The 15,004-nt window shown below is 42.8% G+C and overlaps 1 protein-coding gene across 24 annotated transcripts in view; it reads right to left on the reverse strand.

Moving 5' to 3' along the window:
- The window catches only part of LOC142158631 (poly(rC)-binding protein 3-like), a 1,531,228-nt gene that overhangs the window by 84,883 nt on the left and 1,431,341 nt on the right, over positions 1-15,004 (reverse strand). For all 24 annotated transcript variants that reach the window (XR_012692823.1, XR_012692822.1, XM_075212788.1 and 21 more), the window contains 2 exons: positions 12,282-12,410; positions 70-213 (listed from right to left, as the gene is read on the reverse strand). Coding sequence is in view for 22 of the 24 variants with exons in the window: in XM_075212788.1 (XP_075068889.1) it covers positions 70-213; positions 12,282-12,410 (273 nt within the window). In the remaining 2 variants the exon portion in view is untranslated. The remainder of the gene's footprint in view (positions 1-69; positions 214-12,281; positions 12,411-15,004) is intronic.

Genomic DNA, 15,004 nt, shown 5'->3' on the forward strand with positions numbered 1-15,004 from the left:
CTTTGTGCAAGAAATCTCTCAGCAACAACATATACTCTTATACAATACCAGGTAAAAGAGTAAACTAACATGTGCTGGTTGAGGTTGGGCCAGGACGGTGTGATTTCCAGCTGAGGCCAAAATGGTTTCCGCTCTTACCTGGCCTCCAGCAAAAATAATAGGTCCAGAGGCAGGCTTTGGACGATAAGGAATAGTGGCACCTTTTGGCGGTGACTGTAAAAAAAAAGAAGCACATGTTATTTATTATTTAGAATTTCAGCTTTTGGTTAGAATTTAAATACAGGTTTAGTTTTACGGTATAAAGGGGCACACCAATAAAAAGCATTTCCTTGACTCATGCATAATACTGACGTTCACTTTTATGAGTTCATCAAGCCTTTGAACAGCAGACTAAGGGGTATTTGCAGGCTAACATTTCTTCTTAATTAGGTTATAAGATGTTTCTCCCAAGTGATAAAAGTTGGCTTTCTTTATCTATATAAATGTATGCATAACTTTCATTAGCATACCTCACAATTGTCCTATCTGCAGCAGGACAGTCCCAATTCATGGACTCTGAAAGGGGCAGGGCTTATGGAAGGTTCTTCACTGGTAAAAGGGGCTTGCACAGATTAGGGGCTGGGCTTATTTTGTCTAGATTTTGTGTGGGTAAATTTTGAGAGGTATGCACATGTGAAATAAATTAATTTCCTGCCTGGAACTGAAAATTAGTAGCTTGCTTGTACTGACCACATTGCTTGCAAGTTATGCATATGTGTCCAGTTTGCCATATAATCAAACTAGCACATGTCTAGGCCAGTCATGCTTAGAAAGCAGCACAGCAATTCTTTTCTGCTACTAAGTCTTTACCAAACACCAGAAATGGAACATCACAAAATTAGGGTAGAGGCCTTGCAATAACATTCTAGCCTCCCAAGCGCCCCACTCTATTTGTGCCCACTGTGCATGTACCGGACCAGCACATGATCAAAAGAGGTCTCCTCCCTTCTTATTTAAGATTGAGTGGTGGCCTCTGGTAAGCGAAAGGCCGCGGGGGGGGGGGGGACGGGGGGACCTGGAATAGCCCTCCTCACCTCTGGGCCCCATAACAACCACAACTCCTGTAGTTCCGTCAATGCTAACCAATTGCAAGCTTCCCGGACTTTTTAACAGTACTGAATAAAAAGTGGTGACAAAATTACCCATGCCCCACTACACCCAGGACCAAGACACACTACCAGCTAGTTGTGGCAATGCGTCAAATTCAATAGCCCACTCTCCATTCTAGCCACAAGATATTGTGACAGTCCCACAAAACAATAGGTTTTATTTTACTTTTAATGTTGGCTAGACATTTTCTTCAATATTCTATAGTAGTGCTAGATTACCAGCAAAATAAAATATGTACTGCTTAGTGCACAAGCTGCCCATTTTGACAAGCTGTGACTTATGCGTTCTTCCACTGCCACAATGCAGTACCTTCAGGCAAGGTTCCAATGTTTCAGTGAGCTGAACTGCCCACCTAGAATTTCTTCCACTATGACTAGGAATTCCAGAAGGTGCAAATTCACATGGAGGTTACCAAAGGCTATACAACAATATACCACACAACTGGGTCTCTGTCTGTGGGTGCCCTTTAAAATCAGGTAAGTACAATAGGGGTAAGGGAGTGCATTGAGGGAATGCATGTGCAATAAGGTACAATTGTGTTTTTAGCGGATTTATGCACTAGGGGTAGGGAATGTGCAATGAGGGGGTCTATGCAAAGTGGTAAGCAATGGGGGCCGATGGGGTCTGGCGATGTGTAAATAGTGTGAACTGTACACTAAGGTGGTCTTTGCAGTCAGTTTAGACTGTGCAGTGGGAACACCTCTACAGTGTGGGGCACTGTGCAATGATCTCTGTGCAGGGGAGGTACATTTGTTCTGTGCATGATTGCTGGCAATGTGGAATTTGGTGTAATAATTGTGTGGGGGCAGTATGGTGGGGTTCACAAAATTGATACTGTTCCTTAGGCCCTATTTGGTTTTAATCTGTATGTTGATAAACAATTGCAACAGCAAATTTGAAATAATATAAACCATTAATGACTGCAGGTTCTGCCAGAGCCGTAACTAGGGTGGTCCGGGCAGTGCCGTCGCCCAGGGCGCAAGCCCAAGGGGTCGCAGCAGCCGCCCGATACCTTCCCCTCTGTGGCACATAGTAACAAAAAAAATTGTGGCCATGCTAATAAAGAAAGAAAAAAAAACACAAAAAAAACCAGTCACCTGATCACGCGGCAGATCCCGGCAGTCTCCTCGCTCCCACTGAATGTCGGGCGTGACATCATCATGCCCGACGTCATTTTCAGTGAGGATTCGGCGAGGAGCACTGCTGGAGCAGATAGGAGCAACGGCAGCGCAACATAGAAGAAAGAAGAACAGAAGAGAACAGAAGAGAACAGAAGAGATAAAGGCGATGGAACGGTAAGTAAATTTGTTATATTATGTACATATTGTGTGTCTGGGCAGGCATTATATTTATATTATGTGTGTGTAGGCGAGCATTGTACTTGTAGTGTGTGTGGGCAAGCATTATATTTATATTGTGTGTGTGGGCAAGCATTGTATTTGTATGTGTGGGTGCAGGCATTGTATTTGTAGTGTGTGGGCGCAGACCTTGTATTTGTATTGTGTGTGTGTGTGGGTGCAGGCATTGTATTTGTATTGTGTGTGTGTGTGTGTGTGTGGGTCCAGCGTGTTTGTATTGTGTGTGGGTAACTCAGGCAGACAGAGAGGTAAACCTGTGGTTTGTATTTATAGCATACAATGATTGGTGGTTTTGAAAGACCCAAAACACGTGCTGTTTTGAGCAATGCACATTTCAATTGGCTCATTAAAAAGCGAGATTATGCCTTAAGATCATCAGTAAATAATTGGTACTTTTTCAATATCGTTGACAGGGGCCAGAGAAGAATTGACATAGGAGAGGAGCGTTAGAGCAAGAACTAGGTAGTAAGTAGTTTAAAAATAGGGATTTCTGAGAGTTGTTTGTATTTTATTTTATAATATGGGATATACTAAGTGCATACTTACCAACTTTGAATAGTTGGTTTCCGGGAGCCTGTCATGGGAGGTGGGCATGAGGGGGGCGGGGCTCCAAAATATGCGTCATTTTGGACCCGCCCCGTGACATCATGACGCAAAACGCGTCATTTGACAGTGGGGGGCAGGGCCAAACGCTGTGATTCCCTGGGAATCGCGGCGTTTCGGAGCTCATCTGCCCACTTCACTAGGATTGCCACACTCACCTGGGAGTCCGGGAGACTCTCGAAAAATGCGGGATTCTCCCGGACATTCCAGGAGAGTTGGCAAGTATGACTGAGTGCAGGCTTAATTGTTCTCTGTTTTTGCCTCAAAATATTGTCTTATGTTGTCTTAGCAGCTGTTAAATTAACCGGTTGTTAATTTATTTGCATCCCACCACTGTGTGTGTGTGTATATCTATATATCTATATATATATATATATATATATATATATATATATATATATATATATATATATATATATATCTATCTATCTATATATATATATATATATATATATATATATATAGAGAGAGAGAGAGAGAGAGAGAGAGAGAGAGAGAGAGAGATAGCTATATGTATATAGATATATATATATCATGCATTTGCAAATATGTGTAGCAGAATTCTTTCAGTAAAGTGCTAGCCACACCCCCACATTAGGTTGGCCACACCCACTTGGCAAATGTCACTCCCACTTCGATGGGGGGCGCTGGTGCCCTGTCTCGCCCAGGGCACTGAAATGTCTAGTTACGGCACTGGGTTCTGCACACACAGAGGTAGATAAAGGAAGATATGAAAACGTATCAGTATAACAAGAAAAAAGCCCTATTATTGATGTAAATGGGTGTTTCTGCTGGTAATAGATCTACACTCCATACATCAAGGGGTCACCGCTGGCAATAAGAGTAACAGGGCGTCACTGGAGATAAGCTTCGCTATGCTTTGCTCAGTGAAGCCTAATTAACAGCACCACCACATTCCTTGTTTCTTGTCAAGAGATAACAGAAGAAAATTAATGAAGAAATGTTTTTTTCTGTGAATATAGCAGTCTTTCAATTGAGCAATAGTTAACATTTGTTTTTTATATATTTTGTCTATTTATCTGGGCTTTTAGTCTCACTGCACATGCGTCAACCAGATAGGGATCTCACACATGCGCATATCCTCTCAGACTGAATGGTGAAGCAGTAACTTAACTCTTACCATTCTGGACAAGTATTTACCAAATACTGTATGTGTACTTTGTTATAAGTTTGCATTATGCATTGTGCCATTATATGTTTTATATATATATATATATATATATATTGTCACAAGATCAAGTTATGTTTACCATCTTTTGGGGTAAACGCCAGCACTTCCCATGCAGCAGCCAAGTAACAGAACACCAGTCCAGTGCTTTGGAACAAGTAGCTGCAGCTAGTTTTATTTATCAGCATAAAATTAAACAAAATCTAATACAAATCCTAGCCTGTCCAGCGCTAACTAACACAGTAAAGACTTCACTCTTTAAAATAGACAGACCTAATGTCCCACACGCAAAAATAAAAGAACAAACAGGAATGCCATCCTGGGAGTCACAGCAACAGTTCCACTAAAGCATCCACGTGCGGGGAAACTTGGACAGTCCAAACTAGCATTGGTCGGTGATGTCGCAGATGAGCCCACCCCGCCTGTCAGTGAGGATACGGACTGGTCCACAATACCAATTTTGTTTCCTCTGCAGGACTTTGCTCGGGGCCAACTTAATGATGCCACTTTGGAACATGCCCTTAAAAGTGTGACTGAGATAAATGGGGTAGCGAAAGCCGCCCAGCCTACAGAACGTATACCATATTTTATTGTCAAAAATAATTTCCTGTATAGCATTGCTATTGTACAGGGGGAAAAAGTAGAACAATTAATGGTTCCTCAGGTACATGTACCCCTAGTGTTAAAAGCAGCACACACACATGTCTGTGGGGGACACCTAGGGGAGGATAAAACACGGGAACGAGTTCTGCTTAGGTTTTACTGGCCCGGGGTACACATGGCAGTGAAAAAGTATTGCCGGTCCTGTCCCATTTGTCAGAGAACCTGTCCCAAACCCATGTACAGGGCACCTCTCATTCCAATACCAATAGTACAAGTTCCTTTTCAACGGATAGCCATGGACCATGTGAGGCCACTGGAAAAATCCGCACGTGGGCACCAATATATACTAGTGGTGCTTGACTATGCAACCAGGTATCCAGAGGCAATTCCCCTAAGAAACATAAAGTCCAGCACCATAGCTAGAGAACTTGTATTGATGTTTACACGCTTGGGAATACCCAAAGAAATTCTCACAGATCAGGGTACTCCATTAATGTCTAAACTGATTAAGGACATGTGCCAGTTGCTAGGGGTTACGACACTTCATACCTCCGTGTACCATCAACAAACAGATGGCTTGGTGGAACGCTTTAACCGCACATTAAAGCACATGCTCAGGAAAGCAGTGGCTCAAGAGAAAAAAGATTGGGACACTCTTATTCCCTATTTGAGGTTTGCCATCCATGAGGTACCTCAAGCTTCAACAGGGTTTAGTCCCTTTGAGTTATTGTTTGGGAGACAGCCCAGGGGTATCTTGGATATGTTAAAAGAAGGGTGGGAGCAGCAAGGGCCCAGGGAGCCAAATCTGGTACAATTTGTGTCCCAAATGTATGAGAGGCTAGGAAAGATAGGGCCCATTGTGCAGCAACATGTAAAAGAGGCTCAGGAACGACAGTGAAAAAGTTATGATAAAAGTGCTGTTGTTCGATCTTTTAAGCCTGGGGACAAGGTCCTAGTCCTGGTTCCTACCCTGGAAAGCAAACTTTTCGCCCATTGGCAGGGGCCATATGAAATTCTAGAGGCTGTCGATCCTCTCAATTACAGAGTCCGCCGTTAGGTAGGAGAAGGGAGGAGCAAATATATCATGTTAACCTACTTAAACCTTGGCATGATGAGGAAAACTCTCCTCAGGTAGTGAGTACTGCCATTGAAGTGCCCATAGAGCAAGCATTGTCTGTTAAGCAGAGACAACAGACTGAAGAAATGATTCGCCGGAACAGGGATGTCTTCTTTTCCCTCCCTGGGCGCACTACCTTAATCGAACACGACATTGTCACTCCACCAGGAGTCATTGTAAAGCAGAAGCCGTATCGTATTCCAGAAGCCAGACGGGTGGACGTGAGAAAGGAGATTGAGAAGATGCTCCAGTTAGACGTAATTGAAGAGTCCACTAGTGAGTGGAATAGTCCCATTGTGCTTGTTCCGAAACCCAATGGGACAAGTAGGTTCTGCAATGACTTTAGGCGCCTAAACAGTATGTCGCAGTTTGATGCCTATTCGATGCCACGTGTGGATGAACTAGTGGAAAATCTTGCTGGTAGCAACTATTTGACAACCCTTGATCTAACAAAGGGCTATTGTCAAGTTCCCCTAACTTCCACAGCCAAGCCAAAGACTGCATTTTCCACCCCTGATGGTCTCTATCAATATAAAGTCCTACCCTTTGGGTTGCACGGGGCACCTGCCACCTTCCAAAGGGCCATGAATAAATTGCTACGACCTCACACAGCATATGCAGCCGCTTACTTGGACGATATAGTGATTTATATCCCAGACTGGGGATCACATTTAGCCAAAGTTGAGGCGGTCCTAGCTTCATTAAGGTCAGCATGGTTAACAGCTAACCCAGAGAAATGTGCCATAGCCATGAAAGAAGCCAAATATTTGGGGTACATTGTTGGTCGAGGGAATGTAAAACCCCAGCTAGACAAAGTGGAGGCAGTCAAAAATTGGGCAAGACCAGAAAAAAAGTCGCAGTTAAGAACCTGTTTAGGCTTAGTCGGTTACTACAGGCGGTTTGTAAGCCACTTCGCCACTAGAGCTGCTCCACTTACGGAGATGTTAAAAAAAAGTTGTCCAGATAGATTAACCTGGTCTGACTCTGCAGAAACCGCCTGGTCTGATCTTCGGTTAGCTCTTTGTTCCTCTCCAGTTCTACAAGCACCGGATTCTTCCTCCAAACTGATGCCTCTGGTGTTGGCTTAGGTGCAGTCTTGTCACAGGAGAAGAATGGAGTAGAAAATCCTGTCCTGTACCTAAGTCGTAAGTTGCTTCCAAGGGAACAAAAATATGCCACTGTGGAGAAAGAATGTCTCGCCATAAAATGGGCTACAAAAACTCTGCGCTATAATCTCCTAGGCAGAGAGTTCACCTTAATAACAGATCATGCACCTGTCACGGGCACTAGGAGTTCTACCCAGGATTCACCAGTTGATAATGCTTACCAGAGGGGCGGGGTTTACACAGCGGTCCTCTGGGCAGTAGGGTGAATGGTAGGAACGTATATAACAGCAAATGGAGAGAGAATGCCAATGGAATAGATGAGAGTCAGTAACTTGCAGCTATACTGGTAGGAGAGTCAGCGACTTGCAGCTGTACTGGTAGGAGAGTAGAGTGGACGTCAACAGGTGAAGGAAGGTAACGGGAGAGTCAGTGGTCTGCGGATAGCAAGTTGTACCACTGCTGTGAAGGGAAGACTTGTCCAGGTGCAGGTAGGTAGCGGGAGAGTCAGTGGTCTGCGTATAGCAAGTTGTACCACTGCTGTGATGAGAAGACTTGTCCAGGTGCAGGTAGATAGCGGGAGAGTCAGTGGTCTGCGTACAGCAAGTTGTACCACTGCTGTGATGAGGTGAGGACTTGTCCAGGTGCGGATAAGTGGAGGAGTGATAAGAGTCTATAACTGTATAAATACAATTGGAGAGTAGAGGAGCTAGTCCCAAACAGATATGCAGCGTCACAGCTAATAGTCTATAGCGGGTATGTATACCGCTGCTGAGTAGAGAGGCTTGTCCAGAGCGGATATGCAGGATAACAACTGAAAGTCAATAACAAGTATGCATATCGCTGTTGAGTAGAGAAGCTTGTTCAAACAGATATGCAACGTAACGGCTAATAGTCTATAGCGGGTATGGATACCGCTGCTGAGTAGAGAAGCTTGTCCAAAGCGGATATGCAGGATAACAGCTGATAGTCAATAACAAGTATGCATACCGCTGCTGAGTAGAGAAGCTTGTCCAACGAGGATATGCAGGCACAGCAGGAGAGCTGAGAGATTGTAGCGGGTATGGGAACCGCAGGAAAGCAGAGCAGGTAATCCAGCAGACAGCTGAAGACACGAGCAGGACACAGGAGTCAGTAGCCGGTATGGGAACCGCCGATGAGCAGAGCAGGTAATCCAGCAGACAGCTGAAGACACGAGCAGGACACAGGAGTCAGTAGCGGGTATGGGAACCGCCGATGAGCAGAGCAGGTAATCCAGTAGGAAACTGAAGATACGAGCAGGACACAGGAGACACCTTCAGAGACTTACAGGGAATGAGACTCAAGATCAGGCAACGATACCATGGCCACAGGTGCCTTAAATAGGGAGAGGTGATTGATCCACCAATTAGGTTAAAAGCAAGGTCATAAGAGTTCATGGATGCTGCGCATGCGCAGTCCATCAAGATGGCGGACGGCCGCGGCTCAGGACAGTCGCCGGCAAGAAGGATAGAGAACCACGCACCAGCGCAGAGGAACTCACGGTCCGGTGAGTGACAGCACCATTGAGATGGATGCAGAACAACCGGGAGGTAAATGCCAAGGTAACCCGCTGGTTCTTGGCACTGCAACCTTTCAAGTTCACAGTAGAACATAGACCTGGGATTCTGCACAAGAATACAGATGCATTGTCACGAAAATATGCGCTCCTCGCGAAGTCCGCGTAACAAAGGGAGGCATTTATCTGACAAGATACAGAGAAAACATACAAGCAGAATAGAACATTGGCGCAGTTATGCACCTAGATTGAGGTTAAACCAGGTAAAGACTTATGTATAGTTTAAAGTTTGGTTAACTTACATGATTTGAAAGCTCCTTCCTCTCAGCAAACAGACAGGGTGTGTCTGTTAGTGCAAACAGAGCCAGTGATGGGCGTTTCCTTTTAAAGAGAAGTTGGGTGTGTCACCTGTCCATCAAGCTAAGGCTGGGGGAGGAGTATCAGGTATAAAAGCTTGTTTGTATCATTTGTTCGGTGAGACCAACGCTGGGGAATCTGGCTGGTCTTGAGAGAGCTGGTCTATGTCTAGCTAGCGTTTAGGGTCTCGAAGAATTGCTGTGAAATTCATACAGTGTCAAAAACATTTTAACCATCCTGACAGTAAAGCTGCATAAAAAGAAGAAGTTGTTTGCGTGTGCTTCAGCAGTAGCGGGCTCTTGCCACAATATATATATATATATATATATATATATATATATATATATATATATATCTATATCTAAGGGGCAGGTCATGACTGTGTACTCTTTATATACACACACTGCATTCTTTATATACTACACTATGATGCTAGCTGCTGTCCATCTTGGGCTTAACACACCCCCTCTAGTGGTTTGGTTACGCCTCTCTAGTGCCTGGCCACACCCCGTCTGGTGGGCTTCTACCATTGTATTCCTGCTGTGGGCCCTTCATGCCCCAGTCCGACACTTAGCATAGGTCTCAGTTGATGAATGCAGACTGGAAGATCTCCACACATTCAGATAGAGATTGATTTATAAGATATATGATGTCCTGTTCAAAAGTGCATTAAAGTGCAGTAAATTTACTAACCCCAAAATTTTGCAGTGGTTCAGGGCATTTCTATTTGCACTAAATAACAGTATATGCATAAAATGGAAACTGCCCACATCATGCCTTCATCATATTTTTAAAATAATCCCAGTTAAATCAATGTTTGCATAAGGGTTTGTGGGCCCAGCCGAAAATATAACTTCAAAGTTCTGCTTACTTCTACTTTTGGGACATTTGTTATACTAAATTCAACTTGTATTACTTTTGTTTCTGAACGCTTTACAAAGTGCTCATTGAAATGCATTTTCATTTGCACCTTCCAGAAGTACTCTATGCATGGGATGTGCCATCAAAAGAATAGACTTGTCTGTAGATAAGGCATTAGGAGGGATATATAAACTAAAAATAGTACATTCAAGGATCCTATAAATATAACAGACTTAAGTAAAAAAATATTCAATGTTTGATTATCCATATTTGCTACTGCTGTCCTCCTGAGAATTAATTAATTTAATTGTGGGGTATACTTTTAAGGCTATAACAATTACTATAAAATTACTATGGGAGTAATTTTGGAACACTTTAATTCCTGCTCTCACTAGCTATCCTCTAGGTCGGCGGTTCCCAAACTGTGCGCCGCGGCTCCCTGGGGAGGCGCGGTGCTGTCACTGGGGTGCCGTGGGCCAGCCATAAAAAAAAAAAAAAGAACACAGAAAATTACCAATCCGTTGGGCGCCGGGACTCAGCAGCCTCCTCTCTCCCGCAGCTGTCACTGAATATCGTCGTCAGTAACAAGCGACGGATTGGTAAGTTTCTGTGTTCTTTTTTTTTTTATGGCTGGTGCCTGGCGCGGGGCAGAGTGAGAGGGATCGCGACAGCGGGGCAGAGGAGGTGGACAGAGAGCAGAGGATGGTGACAGTGGGGCAGAGGAGGGGGACAGAGAGCAGAGGATGGTGACAGCAGGGCAGAGGAGGGGGACAGAGGGGCAGAGGATGGGGTCAGAGGGGCAGAGGATGGTGACAGAGGGGCAGAGGATGGGGACGGAGAGCAGAGGAGGGGGACAGAGAGCAGAGGAGGCGGACAGAGGGCAGAGGATGGGGACAGAGAGCAGAGGATGGGGACAGAGCAGAGGATGGGGACAGCGGGGCAGAGGAGGGGGACAGAGAGCAGAGGAGGCGGACAGAGGGCAGAGGATGGGGACAGAGTTCAGAGGATGGTGACAGCGGGGCAGAGGAGGGGGACAGAGGGCAGAGGATGGTGACAGCGGGGCAGAGGAGGGGGACAGAGGGCAGAGGATGGTGACAGCGGGGCAGAGGAGGGGGACAGAGGGCAGAGGATGGTGACAGCGGGGCAGAGGATGGTGACAGCGGGGCAGAGGATGGTGACAGCGGGGCAGAGGATGGTGATAGAGAGCAGAGGAGGGGGACAGAGAGCAGAGGAGGCGGACAGAGGGCAGAGGATGGGGACAGAGAGCAGAGGATGGGGACAGAGAGCAGAGGATGGGGACAGAGAGCAGAGGAGGGGCACAGCAGGGCAGAGGAGGGGGACACAGCATGAGAGGGGCAGTGGAGGGGACAGCGTGTGAGAGGGCAGAGGAGGGGGACATTGTGAGAGAGGGCAGAGGAGGGGGGACAGCGTGACAGAGGGCAGAGGGGGCAGTGTGAGAGAGGGCAGTGTGTCTGGATGCAGAGGGGGCAGTGTGTCTGGATGCAGAGAGGGCAGAGTGCCCGAGGGCAGAGTGTCTGGATGCAGAGGGGGCATTTTTGCATACAACTAAATAAGTATTTCTGTCCTGACCTAAATACTTATTACAATTTTTTGAGCCAACTACTTCTAAAACAGGACTGCTCAATAATTATTTTGGAGGGGTGCCTTGAAAAAATTTGGAGACTCTAAGGGTGTCGCGAACTGCAAAAGTTTGGGAACCACTGCTCTAGGTAATGATTTTAAAATAACAAGTTATTTATTCCACAATGCTACAAAGCCATATCTGTCCAAGGGAGAACAATGAAAAACATTTTAAATTAAAATATACAGTTGTTTCCATTTGAAATAACAATTCCAATAAATTATTTTTTATCTAGTCATGAAGGGTCTGATTCATTAGGGAAAGTTAAGCAAAAAATTTACTTAAGTTTTCTGGACAAAACCGTGTTTCAATGCAAAGGGTACAAATGAGTTTATTATTTTGCACATAAGGAAAATACTGGCTGTTTTTTCATGCAACAAACAAATACTTGATACCTTATTTGTACACTGAAATTTAAAGTTGATCTAGGATATGCCCTACTCCAAATATAAATCTGCAATCATATTTTAAATTTACCTCCCCCTCCAACGCAACACGGTTTTGCCTTACTTGCTTACATTTGCTTAACTTTCCTTAATGAATCAGGCCCGAACTGGTAAAAAACCTCCGGTTATCAAATAGTTACACTGGATTTAAACTAAAGAAGCCAAACAATTTTCAACAATACGTCACTCATATATCATATGTGTAGAAAAAATATAAAATAGACAATATAATACATTTTCTTACTTAAATGTAAACATACCATTTCCAGCATAGTATGTTACAATCTTTTGTGTAGATAAATTAATTTGCACCCACCTCTAACATGACAACACAAATCTGTTTAACACACTGAATGATGGCATCAGGAGTTCCTGATATAGTAACTGCACGCTCTGTTGAATTAGGTAGCATGTCCCCTGCTACTTGAACTTGAGCACCTGTGGACTTAAAATTGACACAAAAAAACCTTAGCAGCATAAAATTGTCACATAAAAACAAACCCCCTATTTAGGATATTCAGATCTACTATTAAATGTGCAGAAAGAAAAACATAAGACAAAAACACTAAATAAATGTTGCAAAATGTATAAACTCTGAAACAAGTTTAATATATGAAACAAAAATATTATACTACAAACCAGCACTCAAAGAATGCAGCTCAAATACCTCAAAGTGCCACTATGCAAATAACAAAATATATAAAAAGTGAAAGGTACAATATAAGTGTTTTCTCTGTTCAAATACAATGACGTGAATTTTAAATGATCACAATATAATAATAAAGTGAATATGTTAAAAAATATGTGTGTAAAAAAAATCTATTTATATACAGTATGTGAGTTAAATGAATTAAATTCTTCCTTACCTTTAATTTCCATACTAAATATGAGAGGAAGCCATCTGCTAAAGGTGCTCCACGTAAGGTGGTAAAGACGGAAGCAGAGGCAGAACTAGCGAGCTGTGGGCCCCGATGCAGGGATTAGGGAACCGGGGCAGCTCGCTAGTTCACCATGCAGCGGGCTCCATTATCTCCACCACACCTGCTGCACCAATGGTAGTTCCGCCACTGGACGGAGGATCGGGCTGTATGCAGGATCTGTTATTATTAGTATTCATACCATACACTTGAAACAAGTCTTCTAATTTCATCTGCTAAAGATGATTGTTGTCAGGATTATGCTGTGTGTAGATGTTGTGGCGATCAGGATTTGTGATACATACTTGAAACAAGTCTTTAAATTGTATGTGCATTAACAATGGGGGGTGGTGTTTTCGAATGGGATATTTAAGTATTCATTCACATCTTGGAGTTGGATTATAACATATAGTCAAAAGAAGAATTTAATTAATTGTTTTATTTTACATCGAGGAGAATCCATTTTAAGTGTCAGTGCAAATATAAAACTATGAAGGATTTATGTGCTATGTGAAAAAAAGACAGTTTTTAATTTATGTGCAAAATAGCAAACTAATTTGCACCCCTTGTATTGTTTGTCCCAGAGAGCATTTACTCCTTTTTTTGCTTTACTGTCCTTAATGACAGTAAAGTCCTTAATACTGTCCTTAATACTGTCCTCAGGCTCTTTATTTATTATTATATTGTGATCATTTGATTTTCACTTCATTGTATTTGTTTGAACAGAGAAAGCACTTATTTTGCATCTTACACATTTTAAATAAGTTAAGCATACGATTGGAGCATTAATAGAAAGGATGAACACCAACATTTTTGCTGTAAACACAGTGTTTCTAAAGCTCGTAACACAGGTTAAGATCCAGATGAACTGATCCAAGGGGCTTTATCGTCTAATTCTACCTATTGGACAGAATAGTACTAATCACTGGCCACTAATCTAAAATACAATGTGTACTGATATGAAAAGACATCTTGTAACATTCACAAAAATATAGCATATGCAACCACAATACTGATACAGAAATAAGTGTGCTGAAATGAAATAGCTTAACATCTTCCTGCTGAACTGCAAGCAACTTGTTCCTGTAATCCATAAGGAACTTTGCTTAGCCCCCTTCTATGACTTTTAATAGACTTTCTATTTTGCAGTATAAGTCTGGTGGACAAAAAAGGTAGAACATATCTAAACATCATTTCAGACAAACAGTTGGGAAAAAAGTTTGTAATTACTTTAAATTATTTCTATGCATACTTTGATTTATGTCAAATTCTAAAAATTGCTAAATAAAGAGAATCTAATTAACAGTGCATAAAATGTAACTTTTTATGCCTTCATTAATCACATTCTAAGGGTTAACAAGCTTTATCTAACCACTGTACATTTTTCAGGATCCGACTTTAAGTAGGCCTCACAGGAATGAATGATAAACGGAAATACAATGTAACCAATACATTTTTCCCTTTTCTGTAATATCTTTCCAAAACCATAGATATGAAATATAAACTGTTATGACACATTATATAATTTTATATATTATAAGATGAACTCTTACAATTCTATTTATTTCTGCTAATTAAATTTGCGACTACTTCTGGCTTAGTATTAAGTTTTAATTTGATGGTTTGTTTGCATCAATGCAAGACATTCCCAAGTATGACAAATAAGCAGATGTATAAACACACTATAGACGCACTAGTTCCATTCGTTATAAAAAACCAACTAAAATTAATCTAAAAACATACAATATTTAATTTGTCTTAGACTGCTTGTCAGCTGCTTCATTTTCAGTTGGAAAGTACATCTATAATAATTGTCATACACAGCATTTCCTTAAGGTTAACTAAAATATACACTCTGGGACAACAGACTAAGTGCACTACTAAAAAGGTTCTCTCTTTTCTTTTGCAAACATACAAACTAGAGATGGGCGGGCTCGGTTCTCCGAGATCCGAACCCACCCGAACTTTGCCTATCCGAGCCGAGGCTCGGTACTCTCCCGCCCGTTCTGAGTCAAAATCGAGGCAAAACGTCATCCTGACGTAGTCGGATCTCGGAGCTCGGTTCTCGCGATATTTGAAATGCATAAATACCCGCCTCCACAGCAATCCATCGCCACTTGAC

The sequence above is a fragment of the Mixophyes fleayi genome, chromosome 5 (genome assembly GCF_038048845.1).
Source record: "Mixophyes fleayi isolate aMixFle1 chromosome 5, aMixFle1.hap1, whole genome shotgun sequence".
Taxonomy (NCBI): domain Eukaryota; kingdom Metazoa; phylum Chordata; class Amphibia; order Anura; family Limnodynastidae; genus Mixophyes; species Mixophyes fleayi.